General features: G+C 39.1%; 1 protein-coding gene across 3 annotated transcripts in view; it reads right to left on the bottom strand.

Moving 5' to 3' along the window:
* Rme-8 (receptor mediated endocytosis 8) overlaps positions 1-21,241 on the bottom strand; it is a 554,100-nt gene that overhangs the window by 65,581 nt on the left and 467,278 nt on the right. For all 3 annotated transcript variants that reach the window (XM_071666770.1, XM_071666772.1, XM_071666771.1), the window contains 2 exons: positions 3,061-3,209; positions 1,205-1,328 (listed from right to left, as the gene is read on the bottom strand). In XM_071666770.1, coding sequence (XP_071522871.1) covers positions 1,205-1,328; positions 3,061-3,209 — 273 coding nt within the window. The remainder of the gene's footprint in view (positions 1-1,204; positions 1,329-3,060; positions 3,210-21,241) is intronic.

Raw genomic sequence — 21,241 nt, 5'->3', positions numbered from 1 at the left:
GCTGACCTGTTGATTTCCTTTTTCTTTAATCTGTTTTATACACTTTATTCCAGTAATGCCTTCTTTGGTTTTCATAAGTCTCCACAATTTCATACACTTTATTCCAGTAATGCCTTCTTTGGTTTTCATAAACAGTCTCCACAATGGTATCCTTTAGGGATGGGCTGATTCATACACTTTATTCCAGTAATGCCTTCTTTGGTTTTCATAAACAGTCTCCACAATGGTATCCTTTAGGGATGGGCTGACCCACAGCAAACTTCCAAGAAGAAAAGAATAATTTTGTTTTCGAACAGGTGAAATCAGTGAAGTATCCTTTAAGACACGAGGACTAATTCATACCATCTGGTTCATGCATCTTGTTTACCTGCAGCTTAAGGAGGACTTAGCTCACCTTGTGTAAGGAAAATGGGGAGAGGGCATAGCTTCAGCAGGAGGAGGAGGGAAAACTAAATGCAGAATCATCCAAATTAGTCAGAGAAAAATAAAGCACTGAGCTTCAGAGCAAGAATGACTAAAGTGCAAAATCATCCAAAGTATAGTCTGCAGAAACTAAAGAAAGAAGCTTCAAAGCAAGAATGATCAAATCATGATTTGTGGGAGGACCCCAGCCAAGCCCCAATGACCTCCAATAAGGAGCCAGCACAACTGAAAATATCCCAGCTGGGAAATTAGTACTGTTCCTAGAGAAAGCTAGACTAAATACTGCACTGAGCTCTTAAAAGTGTCAAAGCTGGTTTCAGGGTAGATGGGAATGAGCATGACCAGTTGGAAAAGAAAGAAATAATGGATGAATATGACCAGCTGGAAATGAAAGAAATAAGACTGAACTGAAGACCCTAAGATGGCAAAATCAGGGAATTTCTGGTGATAGGACTCAGAGGTAAAAATGAGACAAGAAAATTTTGGAAGAGTGATTGATTGTTTAACAATCATGAGTTCATGTTGAATATTCAATTCCTAATTGGTGGCCAGCACCACCTAAGGCTTACTGAAGGACAGTGGGAAAACATCAGATGATGTTTCAGCTTGCTTTTTTCTTTTCTTTCCCAGCCCCAACATATGGGGGGAAGAGGGGAAGTCTATGGAATCAACTCCCATTGTAAGAGTTAATCAGTTGTTTAAACCACTGATATCAGATTATGATGCTGCAAAATATCTTCCAGAGCAATAAAATCCTAAATGCAATTACAATAATGCCTACCTTTACTAAGGGCTTCCTTAACAATCTTGGTGTTGGACATGAGGGCATGAAGAATGTTGAGTGAGGTCATACGATCAGGCACAAGTGCTGGGGAATGTAGTGCCAGCATCAAGTATATCAGCACCTGTTATGATTAAATGTCTTAAGAATATTTCAAATGGTGACACAATCTTCTGAAAGCTACTCGTACTGGATGATGAAACAGCAACATATAATAATCTCTAAACATATCCATATAAAATAAAATTACCTTACATACCATATCTGTAGTATCTTTTGCATTTAAAACAACTTCTGTCAATCTTTACATATGACAAGTTTCACCATTCACCCTTACCTATACTGATTAACAAGTAATCTAACTCTATTTACCTACCTTTACCATGTAAGTTATTTTCTGTACAATTTTGGACTGAAGACAAGAGGCTAAAACATCAAGTATACACAAAGTAGAGCACAGGTGAAGAGACAGAAAAATATAACAGAATATATCTAAAAAGGAAGAGAAAAATCAAAGGATAAAGATACCCCTAATTGAAGTAAGGTATGAAACACTGTGAGATGCATCTTTGAGCCAAACTATAAAACAAATAAGTCAAACTATCCTCAAAGAACGACCCAGTGAGAGCTAAGCAATCTTAAACCCTTCAGTGCATAGCTAGATCACTTGGAGGATGGAGGTCAATTACCCAGAAAAATTTCTATATCTAACCATGAGGCTTATATATAAGATATTAGTAACACTGAAGAAAAATTGGAGCAAAAAACTTATAGATTTAATCAAATATGCAAAAATTTTCACTATCTCTTACAAAAACTAAAAAAAATGATGTAATCTGCTGCCTAAGATACTTCACAAGTATGAAAATGTAATGTACATATGAAATAAAACCAAGGCATAAAAATTTGCATGCCATACATTAATCTACATGGAGTAAACATAAGAATTTCAACAATAAATAATTTCCTTTCTTCTTGGACTCTTGTGTTTTTTCACCTTCCTGTGCACTGGCAATGCTTTCTATATGAATATGGTACACAAAAACATAAAACATACAATGCATACAAGACAGATGGAAGCCTTAATGGGAGTCAAACATGTATTTCAATATCACTGGGGAGTTAGGTTGTTGCATTTGTGAACCAGTTGCAAAACACTTGCAGTTGAAAGTATAAACATGTGCAAAATGAAAAGAAGTTACTTTAAAAAAATCAACATTAAAAGTGGTATATCAATTAGCGGTGGAAGTGAAAAGGTAGTATTAAAGTTAATGATATGAAAATAAATAAAAAGAGAGCTTTTTCTTTTTCTTTCATACTATTCGCCATTTCCCACATTAACAAGGTAGCGTTAGGAACAGAGGACTGGGCCTTTGAGAGAATATCCTCACCTGGCCCCCTTCTCTGTTCCTTCTTTTGGAAAATAAAAAAAGAAAAAAAAAAAAAAACGAGGGGGGAGGATTTCCAGCCACCCACTCCCTCCCCTTTTAGTCGCCTTCTACAACATGCAGGGAATACGTGGGAGGTATTCTTTCTCCCCTATCCCCAGGGATAAAAAGAGAGCTATATATGCTAATACAAATGAGAAGAAAATGCAACATAAAACACAAGATTCTTAAAATTAAAAATAAGCAGATGTCATGGAAAGTGGTTAATCTAAGGTATGACAAAGAGTGATGCAGAGGAAAGTGTCACAAAAATAATGTGATTCATTATGAAAATAGCCTAAAGAGTAAAACATGACTGCACTAAACTCATTCTAAAATTTGTGGAAGATGTATACTAAATACATTATTGATAAAATAATATATGCAATACTGAGGGAATAACTAACAAATATATTAATTTGGCCATACCTCAGAAGCAGCAATGTCACTGACACAGTCAGAATTGCCTGTAACTCCCTCAACAACAGCCAATACACTCTGCTGCACAGAAACACAACCCTCCAATCGGAGAAGGGAGAACAGCAACTTGAAATGACCTATGCACTGCATCTCAATGCCTGAAATATCATATAAACTGTACTTAATATTTTCAGGTTATCAATAACTGTTTCAGGTTATAACATTTAATTCACAGAAGTAAAGGTCCCATAAGTAATACATAGATATCAAAGAAGACACACTATTCATCTACATATATGAATATCATAAAGTGAAGGTCTTACACATAATAAGATTTCGTTGAAGATACACTATTCATCTAAATAAATACCATAAAGAAGAGTTCTAACAAGTAATAGATACATCAATAAAGATACACTATTCATCTATACAAATACAAAAAATCTAATACACGAGTTATATGTAGTAGTTGGTAGGCAGCCAATGATCACAGAGGTATATTACCAGTACTACCTGCCTGGATATTGGGAGGGTCAGTGACAGTTGCATAATGTGCCAGCACTTCAGTGGTTGTCAAATAGCACTCCTCTGATCCAGGCAGCTGTCTTTTCTTTCTGCTTCACCCACAGTGGACTACTGGTATTCTGCCCACAAACAAGCAATCTCTCCTTGTGACACTTAACCCTTGCCAATACTTAACTCACACAGCTCATTCTTCGTAACTCTAGATTTTCCTGCAGTGGTAGGAGCAGTAGATAGAAGAAGGTGGGTAGAAACAATTAGGCAGGAGCAACAGGGAAAAAGATTAGGTAGACAAATTAGGTGGAAGAAGTCAGTAGGAACATTCAGTACGAGCCTCTGTAAACACTGCACTAGAGTTTAAGGGTGAGGCACTATAGGCTAAGAAGCAGCACTGGAGTCAACTAGTTATGTAGACTCTATTGCCATGGCCATCCCCTTGAAGGAGTTCCAGTTGGAACAGGCATCAGAGATGTAGACAGATAGCTAGACAATATATGAGTTAATAAAAAAGGTGTCAACAATAAGAAAGAATATATGTCAAGAAGCTCCCATGAGCTACATGTGCAGTGAGAGTGTGTATGCACACACACACACCTTAGCCTATGCCAGGTGTGTGTGGAGAGAGAGAGAGAGAGAGAGAGAGAGAGAGAGAGAGAGAGAGTGTGTGCGTGTGTCATAGATACAAAGACCACACAGACCCAAGGTCCAATTGAAGTGATCTGCCCTAAAAAAAAAGAAAAAAAAAGTGGGGAGGCTTGTAAGCAGTAGAAAAAAAAGACAGCAAAGCAAAGGCTCTCTCCCCACCCTCCACTCCTCCAGCACATGCCGGCAGAAAAACTGGTAGAAAAATACCTCACAGGGTTAATAAGCCTGAAGAAAATTTTTATAGAAAAGTCATAAGGTTGGATAAACATGAATATGTTATGTATCTATCACCAACATGTATCCCTTCACTTTTTCTTGTAAAGGAAATACTGAGGATAAACTTGAGCTCCAGCCTCTCGACTTAACATGCCTACATTATTCCTGATGTTGAAGAAAGAGACATCAATTCTCAATTACTCACTTAAAGCAGGCAACATAGGCTAATCAATGTTAGTATGATACTGCAACATGGCCATAGAGAGATCAGTGGCTGAGAAGGTAGCATGATACACCAATGCATTATGATGAAGGTTTAAATGAATTATTCAATACTGGAGGGTGACAAGTGATGATCAAGCTTTAATTTAAAGATATCAAGGGAGCTGCTCTGAACAACATTTTCTGGGAACTTATTCCATACATCAATAACGTTGTTGGTAAAAAAATATTTTGTACAGTCCAGATTAACTTGAAGACCTCTAAGTTTTAATCTATCTCTTCTCATTAGTAATGCTGCCACTACTGTAAGGAAGTGTTTAATATCAACGTTGCTGAATTCTTTAAGTATTTTGAAAAATTCTATTAATTTGCACCAGTGGTGCCTATTGTTCAGGGAGAACAAGTTTAATTTTTGCAATCTTTCCTCATATGGTATGTTAAGCAAGGAGGGGATCATCTTTGTTTCTCTTCATTGTACTGCTTCCAATTTAAGAGCATATTTACTTAAGTGTGGGGCCCAAAACTGCACTGCATATTTGAGGTGTGGTCAAATTAGATTTAGGTACAGTATTATCACATCCTTGCAAACAGGATGTTAGAACTTATAAACAGAAACTTTACATATTATGTTCATAAGTCCTAACATTCTATTTGCTTTCTTGGTAGATTCATTGTAATGCTGGGAGAATTTCAAGTTAATGGAGACAGTGACCCCTAAATCTCTTACTAGGGGTGTCTCTTATCTTGTGGCCCATCACTTCATAATAGAATTTTTTGTTTAGGTTTTCTACTTGTAATGGCTGACATTTATTGATGCTAAAAGGCATTTGCCATTTACTAAACCATTCAGCAATTTTATCTCAATCCTCCTGTAATCTTAGCCTATCTTCTTCATTTAATGTAGCACTGCCAATCTTTGTATCACCTGCAAATTTGGACTCTTGGTTATTAAACTCTACGTCAATATCATAAATATGAATGATGAAAAGTATAGGCCCAAGTAACAGGTGATCAGGGTGATGATTCCCCATTCATTATGACTCTGCTTCCAATCATGTAACCTGGCTTTATTCAATTTCCTAAGCAACCAGTAATCTAAAAGGCCCGGACTTTATGCATCAATTCAATGCTGGAAACTTTGTCAAATGCTTTCTGGAAGTTCAGAAATATTATATCTATTGCTTTTGTCTTGTCATGGGTATTGAATAATGTATGATAAAATACATGGAGGTTTGTAAGGCATGATCTGCATCTTCTAAAACCATGCTGTGTACTATTGATCAGGGTGTGTTGTTCTTGATTTTTTTTTTTTTTTTTTTTTTTTTACTTTGTCGCTGTCTCCCGCGTTTGCAAGGTAGCGCAAGGAAACAGACGAAAGAAATGGCCCAACCCCCCCCCCATACACATGTACATACACACGTCCACACACGCAAATATACATACCTACACAGCTTTCCATGGTTTACCCCAGACGCTTCACATGCCTTGATTCACTCCACTGACAGCACGTCAACCCCTGTATACCACATCGCTCCAATTCACTCTATTCCTTGCCCTCCTTACACCCTCCTGCATGTTCAGGCCCCGATCACACAAAATCTTTTTCACTCCATCTTTCCACCTCCAATTTGGTCTCCCTCTTCTCCTCGTTGTTCTTGATAGGCTATGATTTTATCTTCGAGTTTACATATAATTGATGTGAGACTAATAGGACGGTAATTACCAAGCAATTCGAGCCTGGAGCGAGTTATTGAAAATCTGGGTTAACAGTCCAGCAACTTCATGCCTGGCATTTCTAATATATATATATATATATATATATATATATCTAGAGGGAGAGAGAGAGAGAGAGAGAGAGAGAGAGAGAGAGAGAGAGAGAGAGAGAGAGAGAGAGAGAGAGAGAGAGAGACTGATCACAACCTTCAAGTTTCTAAACTAACATGACAATGTCAACAGCATACAGTTCTTTGTGAAATGCTATGACAAAACAACCAGAGGCCATAATAAAAAACCTAAGAAACAAATCAGAAAAGTTTAGTGGATGAACAAAATAAATGAAGTAACAATATTTTTAATGATAGTTTTGTATACAAAAGGTTAAAAAGTTGTGTGATCCAACAGAAGATAAAGTTCAAGAGGTAAGGTATTAAACACCGGAACAGCACCTCCTTTAGTCCAGACAAAATTACGTGAGGGAACTTGAAATTACCACGCCCACCAGACTAGCTTACTGGGCAGTCACAGATGGCGTTATGTGTAGTTTTCCTCTTTGAAAAATATACAGTATTCTATGAGTTTCTGTTCTCTTCCAATATCACTAACATCCTTGTTAGGACCCAGTGGTCTGTTGCTATCTGATTTCTTGACAGGTTGCATAAAAAAGTTGCATCAAGAGGGTGGTATAAGGCAAATGTTTTGCCTAATTCTAAGAAAGGTGACTGGGACTGGGACCAATATTTTTAATGAGTGTGGTCTGTAAAAAGCAGGAAAAGATAACAAAAAAGTAAGCAGAAAAATGCCTGCAAAGGAGGAACTACTAAAGAGAAGGAATATACGTTCAGGTGAAAGAGGTTATATTTAACAAATATTTTTGACTTCTATACCTCAGTGAGCTCTATTTTTGATACAATGGATAGATGGGAGGTCTGTGCATTCTTGGACTCCCAGAAGGCATTTGACAGTCTTAAACAATAAATTGGTGGAGGAGCCAGATTTTTCATTTTCAGACAAGTATTGGGGAAAGACTGCTTTATGAGCTGAAAACTCATTTGAGTGGAAGAGTAGAGAGAAGCCTTTTCCAAGTGTGCTGTGGTAACCAGTGGTGTGCTTGCAGGGCTCAGTCTTAAACCTGCTGTATACTTGATCAATATTAATGAATCATCAGAGAGAATGAATTCATAATGGATTCTTATTTGCAGATGATGCATAAGTTATCAAAGAAGCAAGAAATTATAAATTGCATCAAACTAAACAGCGATTTTTCACAAACTTCAAAGTCTGTTATACATATGGTTGACAAAATTCAACTTAAGCAAATGCAAAGTTAGGAAACTGGGACACAGTGAAATATTGCCTTAATGTGATCATAATCTAGCAAGAAACTACATAGACTGTGTGAGAAAGGGTCTTATAAATCACCACAAAACCTATTATATCACAAAAAGATCTCATTGGTAGAACTATTAAGGAAGCACATCATCTATTGGCTTATGTCAGAGCTGCAGAGAGAAAAGGTCCAAATGAGGACAATAAAAAAGATAACAAATATGACAGCTGAGTTACAGGAATGGACTCCCATCTGAGAAGTCCCAGCATATCATATGGATGTGAGGCATGGGTTATAGATGAGACAGTGCAGAGGAGGGTAAGTGTGTTGGAAATGCAATGCCTAAGGACAATATGTGGTGTGAGGTAGTTTGATCAAGTAAGAAATGAAATGGTAAGAGAGATGTGTGGTAATAAAAAGAGTGTGGTTGAGAGAGCTCAAGAGGATATGCTGAAATGATTTGGACATACAGAGAGAATGAGTGAGGAAAGATTAAAAAAGGAGATATATGTGTCAGAAGTGGAGAACAAGGAGACCAAATTGGAGAAGGAAGGATGGAGTGAAAAAGATTTTAAGAGACAGGCGACTGTTCATGCAGGAGGGTGAAAGGCATGCACAGGATAGAGTGAATTGGAATAATGTAGTATACAGGAGTTAACAAGCTGTCAGCAGACTGAATGAAGGCATGGAAAGGTCTGCAAGGCCTGATTGTCGATAAGAAGCTGTGGTTTTGATGCATTGCATGTGACAGCTAACGACTAGATGCGAGTGGATGCAGCCTTTCTTCATCTGTTCCTTGTCCTACCTTGCTAATGCTGGAGAAAGTGATTACGTATGAAAGAAACGAAATTAGGGGAGAAAAAATGAAGAGAAACTTGATTACAACTTTCAAGTTTCTTAATCAAACTTAGAGTACCATTGGAGAATATATCTTTGAAAGATACAAAATAAGAGCATCTGGTGGTGATAGGAAGAAACTAAGCCAAAAACGTTTTTAGACTCTGAGCTGTGGATGAATGCAAAACGTTAAGTGATAAACCTGAATGCACACAGGATAAAGAAATTTAGAATGTTGATCAACAGAAAAGGAAGTTCAAGAGTGAAGGTCTCATGAGTAAAGAACTCACTCCCTGCCCTATGCAAACAGATAATATCAAATAGGTAATCACCATCAATCCCTATATCCATACACAAAGCACCTCCTCTCCTAAAAATCAGAATGCACATGTTATCAAAACATCTAGTAATATAATATTTTCATCCTTTTACAAAATATTGAAAAAAAAGTATACCGAAGAAAAGTACAACAATAAAACATTGGAAAGGCTGACACACTATCCATAAAAAAATGTAAGGGTTATGCCATCCTTAAAAGTTTTCCTAAGACTCAAAAAAATCTACACATTCAGCTAAAAAAACATACATAAATGATTTAAAAAGATGTTGCATCATAACATAAAGCACTGCAGCATAGACAACTGCACTAAGTAACTTATGATCAGCTAACAAGCCTTACTGAGGAGATACACTACCATGCAACACAAAACCCAAATGAAAGAATACAGAATTTATGACTCATGATATACGAGTACAAAAAAAAGAGATCTGGCATCTCTGAATCTCAAAAGCAATGGTTATGATAAGACAAAAATTAAGAATGATGAACAACACAACAGTCAATAGGTTTACAATGCAGTGAGCAAGGGAGCACTGATGGTTGGTGACTGTGTCAAGACAACAATCAACAGGTTTACAACGTGGAAGTGTGATCAAGGGAGCACTGATGGTTGGTGGCTGTGTGGGTATGTGCATGGTTGTAGTGTTTCCATAAATGAGCATTAACCAATCTCATAGATATCATGAAGACTGAAGAGGATAAATTCCAGATTGCTTTTCTTTCTTCATATATGTTTGCTATGAACAAGGTAGTGTCCAGAACAGATGACTGAGCCTTACAGGATAAAAGATCCTCCTTTGGTGCATTTCCTCTATTCCACATTTTAAAAAGTAAGACAGTCAGGAAAGATATCCAGCCCCACAGTCCCACCCTTTTAGTTGCCTTCTATGACATGCAAGAGATATGGAAGTTGCATTTTTTCTCTCCTATCCTTAGAGTCAATGAATTCCAGACAGATAACCCTATTTTCAGGGTAAATTGGTGTTCTACCATCCAATGTGAAGTAAACTCTCTAAAGCTCATGAGGTTCTGACTAAAGGTGAGAAATCTATCTTTAAAAAGATGTTACAATTACATTTTAAGCATATCTGGAAGATGCTATTTAAGATTAATGATAGCAATACATTTATGGCAGTGTATCTGTCATTTCCAGGATATCATGGTAGATGATGCTGAAAAAATTTGAACCCACTACAGAAGTCTCAGTAACAATATGTGTATCCTAAAAGCACTACTTAAAGCATTATTTATCTTCTACAATTAATTTTGAAAAACATGTAAACCAAATGTTTTAACTTCAGCTGGTTTTTCTTAAATATGTGTGAAGACAAAATTCCATCATAAAAAAATGCAACAAAAAAGATCTATCATTCTCAGCAAATTAATTTTGTACTTTTAAAAAATTTAGTTTTCATTATAATAATGAAACATTTAGCCAACATGTTATAAACCACCATTATGGAATGACTGTTTTAAACTCAAATATCAGTACTGCAACTCATAGTACCTGGTTTCTGTTCTCCATCTAGGGTTGCAATATGGGCTTGTCCTGTGATCAATTACAAAAGTCATAAAACCTTTTTATTACAATCTTGATCTGAGTGGAGATTCATGCTTTCATTAAAACAAATCAAACTATGTAAAATGCAACAAATGAAGTAAAAAATATCATAAGTAAATAAAGCATAAAAATTCAAATGAAATATTAAAAATATAACTGGGATCCAATATGAATTACTTAAAATGTGCAATGTGAATAAAACATAAGGAAAAAAAAAAGCAAAATGTGCTAGTACAAAATATCTACTCTGAAAGAAAAGCAATGACTTGTTCTTTTGGAGAAGGGTGATCTAAGTAAGTGGAAACTGGAGAAAAAATAAAGGATGATACAATGTACGTAAGTAAGGGGAAGTGGGGGGAGGAATGGGATGTATTTAGGGAAGCAGTGATGGATTGCGCAAAAGATGCTTGTGGCATGAGAAGAGTGGGAGGTGGGCTGTTTAGAAAGGGTAGTGAGTGGTGGGATGAAGAAGTAAGAGTATTAGTGAAAGAGAAGAGAGAGGCATTTGGACGATTTTTGCAGGGAAAAAATGCAATTGAGTGGGAGAAGTATAAAAGAAAGAGACAGGAGGTCAAGAGAAAGGTGCAAGAGGTGAAAAAAAGGGCAAATGAGAGTTGGGGTGAGAGACTATCAGTAAATTTTAGGGAGAATAAAAAGATGTTCTGGAAGGAGGTAAATAGGGTGCGTAAGACAAGGGAGCAAATGGGAACTTCAGTGAAGGGCGTAAATGGGGAGGTGATAACAAGTAGTGGTGATGTGAGAAGGAGATGGAATGAGTATTTTGAAGGTTTGTTGAATGTGTCTGATGACAGAGTGGCAGATATAGGGTGTTTGGGTCGAGGTGGTGTGCAAAGTGAGAGGGTTAGGGAAAATGATTTGGTAAACAGAGAAGAGGTAGTAAAAGCTTTGCGGAAGATGAAAGCCGGCAAGGCAGCAGGTTTGGATGGTATTGCAGTGGAATTTATTAAAAAAGGGGGTGACTGTATTGTTGACTGGTTGGTAAGGTTATTTAATGTATGTATGACTCATGGTGAGGTGCCTGAGGATTGGCGGAATGCGTGCATAGTGCCATTGTACAAAGGCAAAGGGGATAAGAGTGAGTGCTCAAATTACAGAGGTATAAGTTTGTTGAGTATTCCTGGTAAATTATATGGGAGGGTATTGATTGAGAGGGTGAAGGCATGTACAGAGCATCAGATTGGGGAAGAGCAGTGTGGTTTCAGAAGTGGTAGAGGATGTGTGGATCAGGTGTTTGCTTTGAAGAATGTATGTGAGAAATACTTAGAAAAGCAAATGGATTTGTATGTAGCATTTATGGATCTGGAGAAGGCATATGATAGAGTTGATAGAGATGCTCTGTGGAAGGTATTAAGAATATATGGTGTGGGAGGCAAGTTGTTAGAAGCAGTGAAAAGTTTTTATCGAGGATGTAAGGCATGTGTACGTGTAGGAAGAGAGGAAAGTTATTGGTTCTCAGTGAATGTAGGTTTGCGGCAGGGGTGTGTGATGTCTCCATGGTTGTTTAATTTGTTTATGGATGGGGTTGTTAGGGAGGTAAATGCAAGAGTTTTGGAAAGAGGGGCAAGTATGAAGTCTGTTGGGGATGAGAGAGCTTGGGAAGTGAGTCAGTTGTTGTTCGCTGATGATACAGCGCTGGTGGCGGATTCATGTGAGAAACTGCAGAAGCTGGTGACGGAGTTTGGTAAAGTGTGTGGAAGAAGAAAGTTAAGAGTAAATGTGAATAAGAGCAAGGTTATTAGGTACAGTAGGGTTGAGGGTCAAGTCAATTGGGAGGTGAGTTTGAATGGAGAAAAACTGGAGGAAGTGAAGTGTTTTAGATATCTGGGAGTGGATCTGTCAGCGGATGGAACCATGGAAGCGGAAGTGGATCATAGGGTGGGGGAGGGGGCGAAAATTTTGGGAGCCTTGAAAAATGTGTGGAAGTCGAGAACATTATCCCGGAAAGCAAAAATGGGTATGTTTGAAGGAATAGTGGTTCCAACAATGTTGTACGGTTGCGAGGCGTGGGCTATGGATAGAGTTGTGCCAGGAGGATGGATGTGCTGGAAATGAGATGTTTGAGGACAATGTGTGGTGTGAGGTGGTTTGATCGAGTAAGTAACGTAAGGGTAAGAGAGATGTGTGGAAATAAAAAGAGCGTGGTTGAGAGAGCAGAAGAGGGTGTTTTGAAATGGTTTGGGCACATGGAGAGAATGAGTGAGGAAAGATTGACCAAGAGGATATATGTGTCGGAGGTGGAGGGAACGAGGAGAAGAGGGAGACCAAATTGGAGGTGGAAAGATGGAGTGAAAAGGATTTTGTGTGATCGGGGCCTGAACATGCAGGAGGGTGAAAGGAGGGCAAGAAATAGAGTGAATTGGAGCGATGTGGTATACAGGGGTTGACGTGCTGTCAGTGGATTGAATCAAGGCATGTGAAGCGTCCGGGGTAAACCATGGAAAGCTGTGTAGGTATGTATATTTGCGTGTGTGGACGTGTGTATGTACATGTGTATGGGGGGGGGTTGGGCCATTTCTTTCGTCTGTTTCCTTGCGCTACCTCGCAAACGCAGGAGACAGCGACAAAGTATAAAAAAAAAAAAAAAAAAACGATGTACGTGACAGTATACTCCTGACGATGCTTAGGGATATGGATATTCAAAGAGGCAATGAGAAAAATCATGAAAGGAAAACATATGCATAAAGTTGCATAACTGGTTTTTGAAATGATCCATTCAATTCAAAATGATTACCAAAAACAAGAGAGATAAAGGCACTGTAGGGGCAAGAAGATGAACGACATAATGCTGTACACTAGAAATACAGTTCAAAAAGAGGACAAGGCATTAAGCAAAGACACAACAGAGAATGGTTACAGATAACATAGAAGGAAAATGTAGATGAAATAAACTCCTTCAAAAAGAGGATGCAAGGTGTGAAATAATGTAATAAGGACTATAATCATATGATCTGGATTCTGATTTGAAAAGCTGAGGCAAAATGAGAATGAAAAGAGACCATTTTCCAAGATGAACTAGCTGCATAGCAGCAAGTGCTGAAGATGTTCAAAACTTTAGATAAGACAGGGATAAATGATCTACACTAGACTCCTGTTTCCAAGGTGGAAATACTTTGTGGAAAATATCATATACACCTGTACTAAGTGTCATGACCAAAGGTGGAATTTTCATCAAGTTATAAGGCTAATGATCAAGTTCAAGGTGGGTAGTTATAGGTTTCATGACATTCGATATTTTACATGTTATGAAACACCTGTATAATGTTTTATAGCCAAGGCTGAACTTCCTTAAGAGTTATGAGGAAAGTTAGGTTACAGGTTAAACCTCGTTAGAAGAGGCATAATTGTGGAAAAATCAGAACTAGAATTGTGGGCCATACACCACTGAATTATTCTCAAAATGGGATACAAATGTATAAAGATTTATGAGTATCTCATTTACACTTATAAAACTGTGATCAAGATCAGTTTGAAAATGAAAGTGTGATGACAATGACAATAGACATAATCCCTGTATCTATCATGCTCCAAAGTAGACACAAAAAGAGTGGAAGTAATTAGAGCAGTAGAAAATAAAAAATGGGTGGGAATATAAAAATTGAGTTATGTCTGGAATAGAAAAAAGTAGATTTTTCAAGTTGAGAAACGTTTTTTCTCTGTGTCACTGTCCCATACGCAGGAAAGATTCTTCTTCCTTATCTCTTAAGAAAATCAAGGTCAGGGGCTTCCAACTCTTAGTCTTTCATGTAAGGATCCACTAGCCTGCCTCATTCTTTACTAATCACTCATCAATAATCATGGCAGCTGCTTGTTAGTCAAGGAGTGGTGTGAGTGGGAGGGGTCAAAAGCTGTTGCATAGAATTGAGCGTTGAGCATGTTAAGGTGGATTTGCACTGGGAGGGGTCTTTCTTTTTTTGTATAGATGTTGAGTGTCTGTTGTTGCTAAGTTGCTAGTGATCGTTTTCAGTGTGCTATTCTGTGCCATTTGCAATTTTCTTATCTTTTTTTTTTTTTCATACTATTCGCTATTTCCCGCATTAGCAAGGTAGTTTTAAGAACAGAGGACTGAGCCTTTGAGGGAACATCTTATTTATTTCATTTATTTATTATACTTTGTCGCTGTTTCGTGCGTTAGCGAGGTAGCAACCGTATAACATTGTTGGAACCACTAGTCCTTCAAACATACCCATTTTTGCTTTCCGAGATAACGTTCTCCACTTCCACACATTTTTCAATGCTCCCAAAACTTTTGCCCCCTCCCCCACCCTAAGATTTACTTCCGCTTCCATCGTTCCATCTGCTGCCAAATCCACTCCCAGATATCTAAAACACTTCACTTCCTCCAGTTTTCCCCATTCAAACTTACCTCCCAACTGACTTGTCCCTCAACCCTACTGTACCTAATAACCTTGCTCTTCTTCACATTTACTCTCAGCTTTCTTCTTTCACACACTTTACCAAACTCAGTCACCAGCTTCTGATGTTTCTCACCCAAATCAGCCACCAGCACTGTATCATCAGCGAACAACAACTGACTCACTTCCCAAGCTCTCTCATCCACAACAGATTTCATACTTGCCCCTCTTTCCAAAACTCTTGTATTTTTACTCCCCTATCCCCAGGGATAATCATTATTATTATTATCATTATTGTTATTATTATCATTATTATTATTATTATCATTATTATTATCATTAGTATCATTATCATTATACTTTGTCGCTGTCTCTTGCATCAGCAAGGTAGCGCAAGGAAACAGACGGAAGAATGGCCAAACCCATCCACATACATATGTGTATATATTTTTTCTTTAATTTTTATTTTGCTTTGTTGCTGTCTCCCATGTTTGCGAGGTAGTGCAAGGAAACAGACGAAAGAAATGGCCCAACCCAACCCATACACAATGTATACACACATACACGTCCACACACACAAATATACATACCTATACATCTCAATGTACACATTTATATACATACACAGACACATACATATATACCCATGCACATAATTCACACTGTCTGCCCCCATTTACTCCCATCGCCACCTCACCACACATGGAATACCATCCCCCTCCCCCCTCATGTGTGCGAGGTAGCACTAGGAAAAGACAACAAAGGCCCCATTCGTTCACACTCAGTCTCTAGCTGCCACGCAATAATGTCCGAAACCACAGCTCCCTTTCCACATCCAGGCCCTACAAAACTTTCCATGGTTTACCCCAGACGCTTCATATGCCCTGATTCAATCCACTGACAGCACGTCAACCCCGGTATACCACATCGATCCAATTCACTCTATTCCTTGCCCTCCTTTCACCCTCCTGCATGTTCAGGCCCCAATCACACAAAATCTTTTTCACTCCATCTTTCCACCTCCAATTTGGTCTCCCACTTCTCCTTGTTCCCTCCACCTCTGACACATATATCCTCTTGGTCAATCTTTCCTCACTCATTCTCTCCATGTGCCTAAACCATTTCAATACACCGTCTTCTGCTCTCTCAACCACACTCTTTTTATTACCACACATCTCTCTTACCCTTTCATTACTTACTCGATCAAACCATGTCACACCACACATTGATCTCAAACATTTCTTATCCAACACATCCACACTCCTCGGCACAACCCTATCTATAGCCCATGCCTCGCACCCATATAAGATTGCTGGAACCACTATTCCTTCAAACATACCCATTTTTGCTGTCCAAGATAATGTTCTCGCCTTCTATTCACTCTTCAACACTCTCAGAACATTCGCCCCCTCCCCCACCCTGTGAATCACTTCCGCTTCCATGATTCCATCCGCTTCTAAATCCATTCCCAGATATCTAAAACACTTCACTTCCTAAAGTTTTTCTCCATTCAAACTTAACTCCCAATTTAGCTGTCCCTCAACCCTACTGAACCTAATAACCTTGCTCCTATTCACATTTACTCTCAGCTTTCTACTTTCGAACACTTTACCAAACTCTGTCACCAACTTTTGCAGTTTCTCACTCAAATCAGCCACCAGCGCTGTATCATCAGTGAACAACAACTGACTCACTTCCCAAGCCCTCTTATCCACTCATCCACAAAAGACAGCATACTTGCCCATCTCTCCAAAACTCTTGCATTGACCTCCCTAACAAGCCCATCCATAAAAAAATTAAACAACCATGGAGACATAACGCACCCCTGCCGCAAACCGACATTCACTGAGAACCAATCACCTTCTTCTCTTCCTACCCATATACATGCTTCACATCCTTGATAAAAACTTTGCTTCTAGCAACATACCTCCCACACCATATACTCTTAATATGTTCCACAAAGCATCTCTATCAACTCTATCATATGCTTTCTCCAGATCCATAAATGCCTCATACAAATCCATTTGTTTTTCTAAGTATTTCTCACATAAATTCTTTAAAGCAAACAGCTGATCCACATATCCTCTACCACTTCTGAAACCACACTGCTCTTCCCCTAATCTGATGTTCTTTACATATCTTTACCCTTTCAATCAATACCCTCCCATATATTTTCCCAGGAATACTCAACAAACTTATACCTCTGTAATCTGAACACTCACCTTTATCCCCTTTGCCTTTGTACAATGACAATATGCATGTATTCCACCAATCCTCAGGCTCTTCATCATAAACCATAAATACATTGAATATCCTCACCAACTTGTCAACAATACAGTCACCCCTTTTAAAATAAATTCCACTGCAATACCATCCCAACCCACTGCCTTGACAGCTTCCATCTTCAGCAAAGCTTTCACTACCTCTTCTCTGTTTACCAAACCATTCTCCCTGACCCTCTCACTTCACATACCACCTAGACCAAAACAACTTACATCTGTGACTCTATCATCAAACACTAAACAAACCTTCAAAATACTCACTCCATATCCTTCTCGCTCCACCATTACTTGTTATTACCTCCTTATTTACCCCTTCAGCCATGTTCCCATTTCTTCTCTTGTCTCACGCACTTTATTTACCTCCTTCCAAACGTCTTTTTATTCTTCCTAAAATTTATATACTCTCTCCACCAATTCTCATTTGCCCTCTTTTTCACCTCTTGCACCTTTCTCTTGACCTCTAGCCTCTTTCTTTTATACATCTCCCAGTCATTTGCACATTTCCCCTGCAAAAATCGTCCAAATGGCTCTCTCTTCTCTTTCACTAACAATCTTCCTTCTTCATCCCACCACTGACTACCCTTTCTAATCTTCCCACCTCACAAGTTTCTCATGCCACAAGCATCTTTCGTGCAAGCCATCACTGCTTCCCTAAATATATCCCATTCCTCACCCACTCCCCTTACATCATTTGCTCTCACTTTTTTCCATTCTGCACTCAATCTCTCCTGGTACTTCCTCACACAAGTTTACTTTCCAAGCTCACTTACTCTAACCACTCTCTTCATCCTAACATTCTCTCTTCTTTTCTGAAAATCTCTACAAATCTTCACCTTTGCCTCCACAAGACAATGATCAGACATCCCTCCAGTTGCCCCTCTCAGCACATTAACATCCAAAAGTCTCTCTTTCACGTGCCTATCAATGAACACGTAATCCAACTGTGCTCTTTGGCCATCTCACCTACTTACATATGTATACTTATGTATATCTCTCCTTTTAAAGCAGACATTCCCCCTATAATTGGGGATGGGGAGAAATAATACTTCCCATGCATTCCCTGCGTGTCACAGAAGGCGACTATAGGGGACAGGAGTGGGGGGCTAGAAACCCTCCCCTCCTTGTATTTTAACTTTCTAAAAGGGGAAACAGAAGATGGAATCATGTGGGGAGTGCTCATCCTCATCGATGGCTCAGACTGGGGTGTCTAAATGTGTGTGGATGTAACCAAGATGAGAAAAAAGGAGATAGGTAGTTTGTTTGAGGAAAGGGACCTGGATGTTTTGGCTCTGAGTGAAACAAAGCTCAAGGGTAAAGGTGAAGAATGGTTTGGGAATGTCTTGGGAGTATAGTCAGGGGTTGGTGACAGGACAAGAGCAAAGGAAGGAATAGTACTATTCCTGAAGCAGGAGTTGTGGGAGTATGTGATAGAGTGTAAGAAAGTAAACTCTAGATTGATATGGGTAAAACTGAAAGTGGATGGAGAGAGAATGGGTGATTATTGGTGCCTATGCACCTGGTCATGAAAAGAAAGATCATGAGAGGCAAGTGTTTTGGGAGCAGCTGAGTGAGTGCGTTGGCAGCTTTAATGCACGAGACCGGGTTATAGTGATGGATGATTTGAATGCAAAGGTGAGCAATGTGGCAGTTAAGGGAATAACTGGTGTACATGGGGTGTTCAGTGATATAAATGGAAATGGTGAAGAGCTTGTAGATTTGTGCGCTGAAAAAGAACTGGTGATATATATCATTTATTCAATCTATCAAACTTTGTCACTATCTCCTGTGTTAATGAGGTAGTGCAAGAAAACAGACAAAAGAATGGCACAACCCACCCACATACACTTGGATATACATACATGTCCACACACACACATAAACATACCTATACATTTCAATGTATGCATACATATACATACACAAACATATACATATATACACATGTACATATTCATACTTGCTGCCTTCATCCATTGCCGCCACCACCCTGCCAAACATGAAATGACACTCCCCTCCCCACGCGAGGTAGCACTAGGAAAAGACAACAAAGGCTACATTCATTCACACTCAGTCTCTAGCTTCCATGTGCAATGCACCAAAACCACACCTCCCTTTCCACATCTAGGCCCCACAAAACTTTCCATGGTTTATCCCAGATGCTTCACATGCCCTGGTTCAATCCACTGAAAGCACATCGACCCCAGTAAACCGCATCGTTCCAGTTCACTCTATTCCTTGCATGCTTTTCACCCTATTGTATGTTCAGGCCCCGACTGCTCAAAATCATCTTCACTCCATCCTTCCACCTCCAATTTGGTCTCCCACTTCTCCTCGTTCCCTCCAACTGTGACACATATATCGTTTTTGTCAATCTTTCCTCACTCATTCTCTCCATGTGCCCATACCATTTCAATACACCCTCTTCTGCTCTCTAAACCACACTCTTTTTATTACCACACATCTCTCTTACCCCTTTCATTCCATACTCAATGAAACCACCTCACACCACATATTGTCCTGAAATATCTCTTTTCCAAAACATCCACCCTCCTCCGCACAACTTTATCTATAGCCCATGCCTCACAACCATATAACATTGCTGGAACCACTATTTCTTCAAACATTCCCATTTTTGCTCTCTAAGTTAACGTTCTCACCTTCCACACAATCTTAAACGCTCCCAGAACCTTTGTCCTCTTCCCCACCCTGTGACTCGTTTCTGCTTCCATGGTTCCATCCACTGCTAAATCCACTCCCAGATATCTAAAACACTTCACTTCCTATATGTTTTCTCCATTCAAACTTACCTCCCAACTGACTTGTTCCTCCACCCTACTGAACCTAAAAACCTTACTCTTATTCACATTTACTCTTAGCTTTCTTCTTTCACACATTTTACCAAACTCGATCACAAACTTCTGCAGTTTCTCACTCGCATCAGCCACCAGCGCTGTATCATCAGCAAATAACAACTGACTCACTTCCCAGGCCCTCTCATTGACAACAGACTGCATTCATGCCCCACATTCCAAAAGTCTTGCATTCACCCTCCTAACAACCCCATCCATAAACAAATCAAACAACCATGGAGACATCACACACCCTTGCTGCAAGCTGACATTCACTGGGAAACAATCACTTTCCTCTCTTCCTACTTGTATGCATGCCTTACATCCTCGATGAAAACATTTCTCTGCTTCTAGCAGCTTACCTCCCACACCATATACTCTTAATACCTTCCACAGAGCATCTCTATTAACTCTATCATATGCCTTCTCCAGATTCATAAATGCTAAACAGAAATGGATTTGTATGTAGCATTTATGGATCTGAAGGCATATGATATATATTATTATTCATATTCATTATTTATCATACTTTGATGCTGTCTCCCGAGTTAGCCAGACAGCGCAAGGAAACAGACAAAAGAATGGCCCAACCCACCCACAAACACATGTATATACATAAATGCCCATACATACACATATACATACCTATACAATTCAACATATACATACATATACATATTTATTTATATTTATTTTGCTTTGTCGCTGTCTCCCGCGTTTGCGAGGTAGCGCAAGGAAACAGATGAAAGACATGGCCCAACCTACCCCCATACACGTGTATATACATACACGTCCACACACGCAAATATACATTCCTATACATCTCAATGTACACATATATAAACACACACAGACACATGCATATATACCCATGCACACAATTCACACTGTCTGCCTTCATTCATTCCTATCGCCACCTCGCCACACATGGAATACCATCCCCCTCCCCCCTCATGTGTGCGAGGTAGCACTAGGAAAAGACAACAAAGGCCCCATTTGTTCAAACTCAAGTCTCTAGCTGTCATGCAATAATGCCCGAAACCACAGGTCCCTTTCCACATCCAGGCCCCACACAACTTTCCATGGTTTACCCCAGACGCTTCACATGCCCTGATTCAATCCACTGACAGCACGTCAACCCCGGTATACCACATCGATCCAATTCACTCTATTCCTTGCCCGCCTTTCACCCTCCTGCATGTTCAGGCCCTGATCACTCAAAATCTTTTTCACTCTATCTTTCCACCTCCAATTTGGTCTCCCACTTCTCCTCGTTCCCTCCACCTCTGACACATAT

This window comes from Panulirus ornatus, chromosome 11 (genome assembly GCF_036320965.1).
Source record: "Panulirus ornatus isolate Po-2019 chromosome 11, ASM3632096v1, whole genome shotgun sequence".
Classification (NCBI taxonomy): domain Eukaryota; kingdom Metazoa; phylum Arthropoda; class Malacostraca; order Decapoda; family Palinuridae; genus Panulirus; species Panulirus ornatus.
The sequence above is the reverse complement of the archived record's forward strand: the minus strand, read 5'-3'. Positions and strand labels throughout refer to the sequence as shown.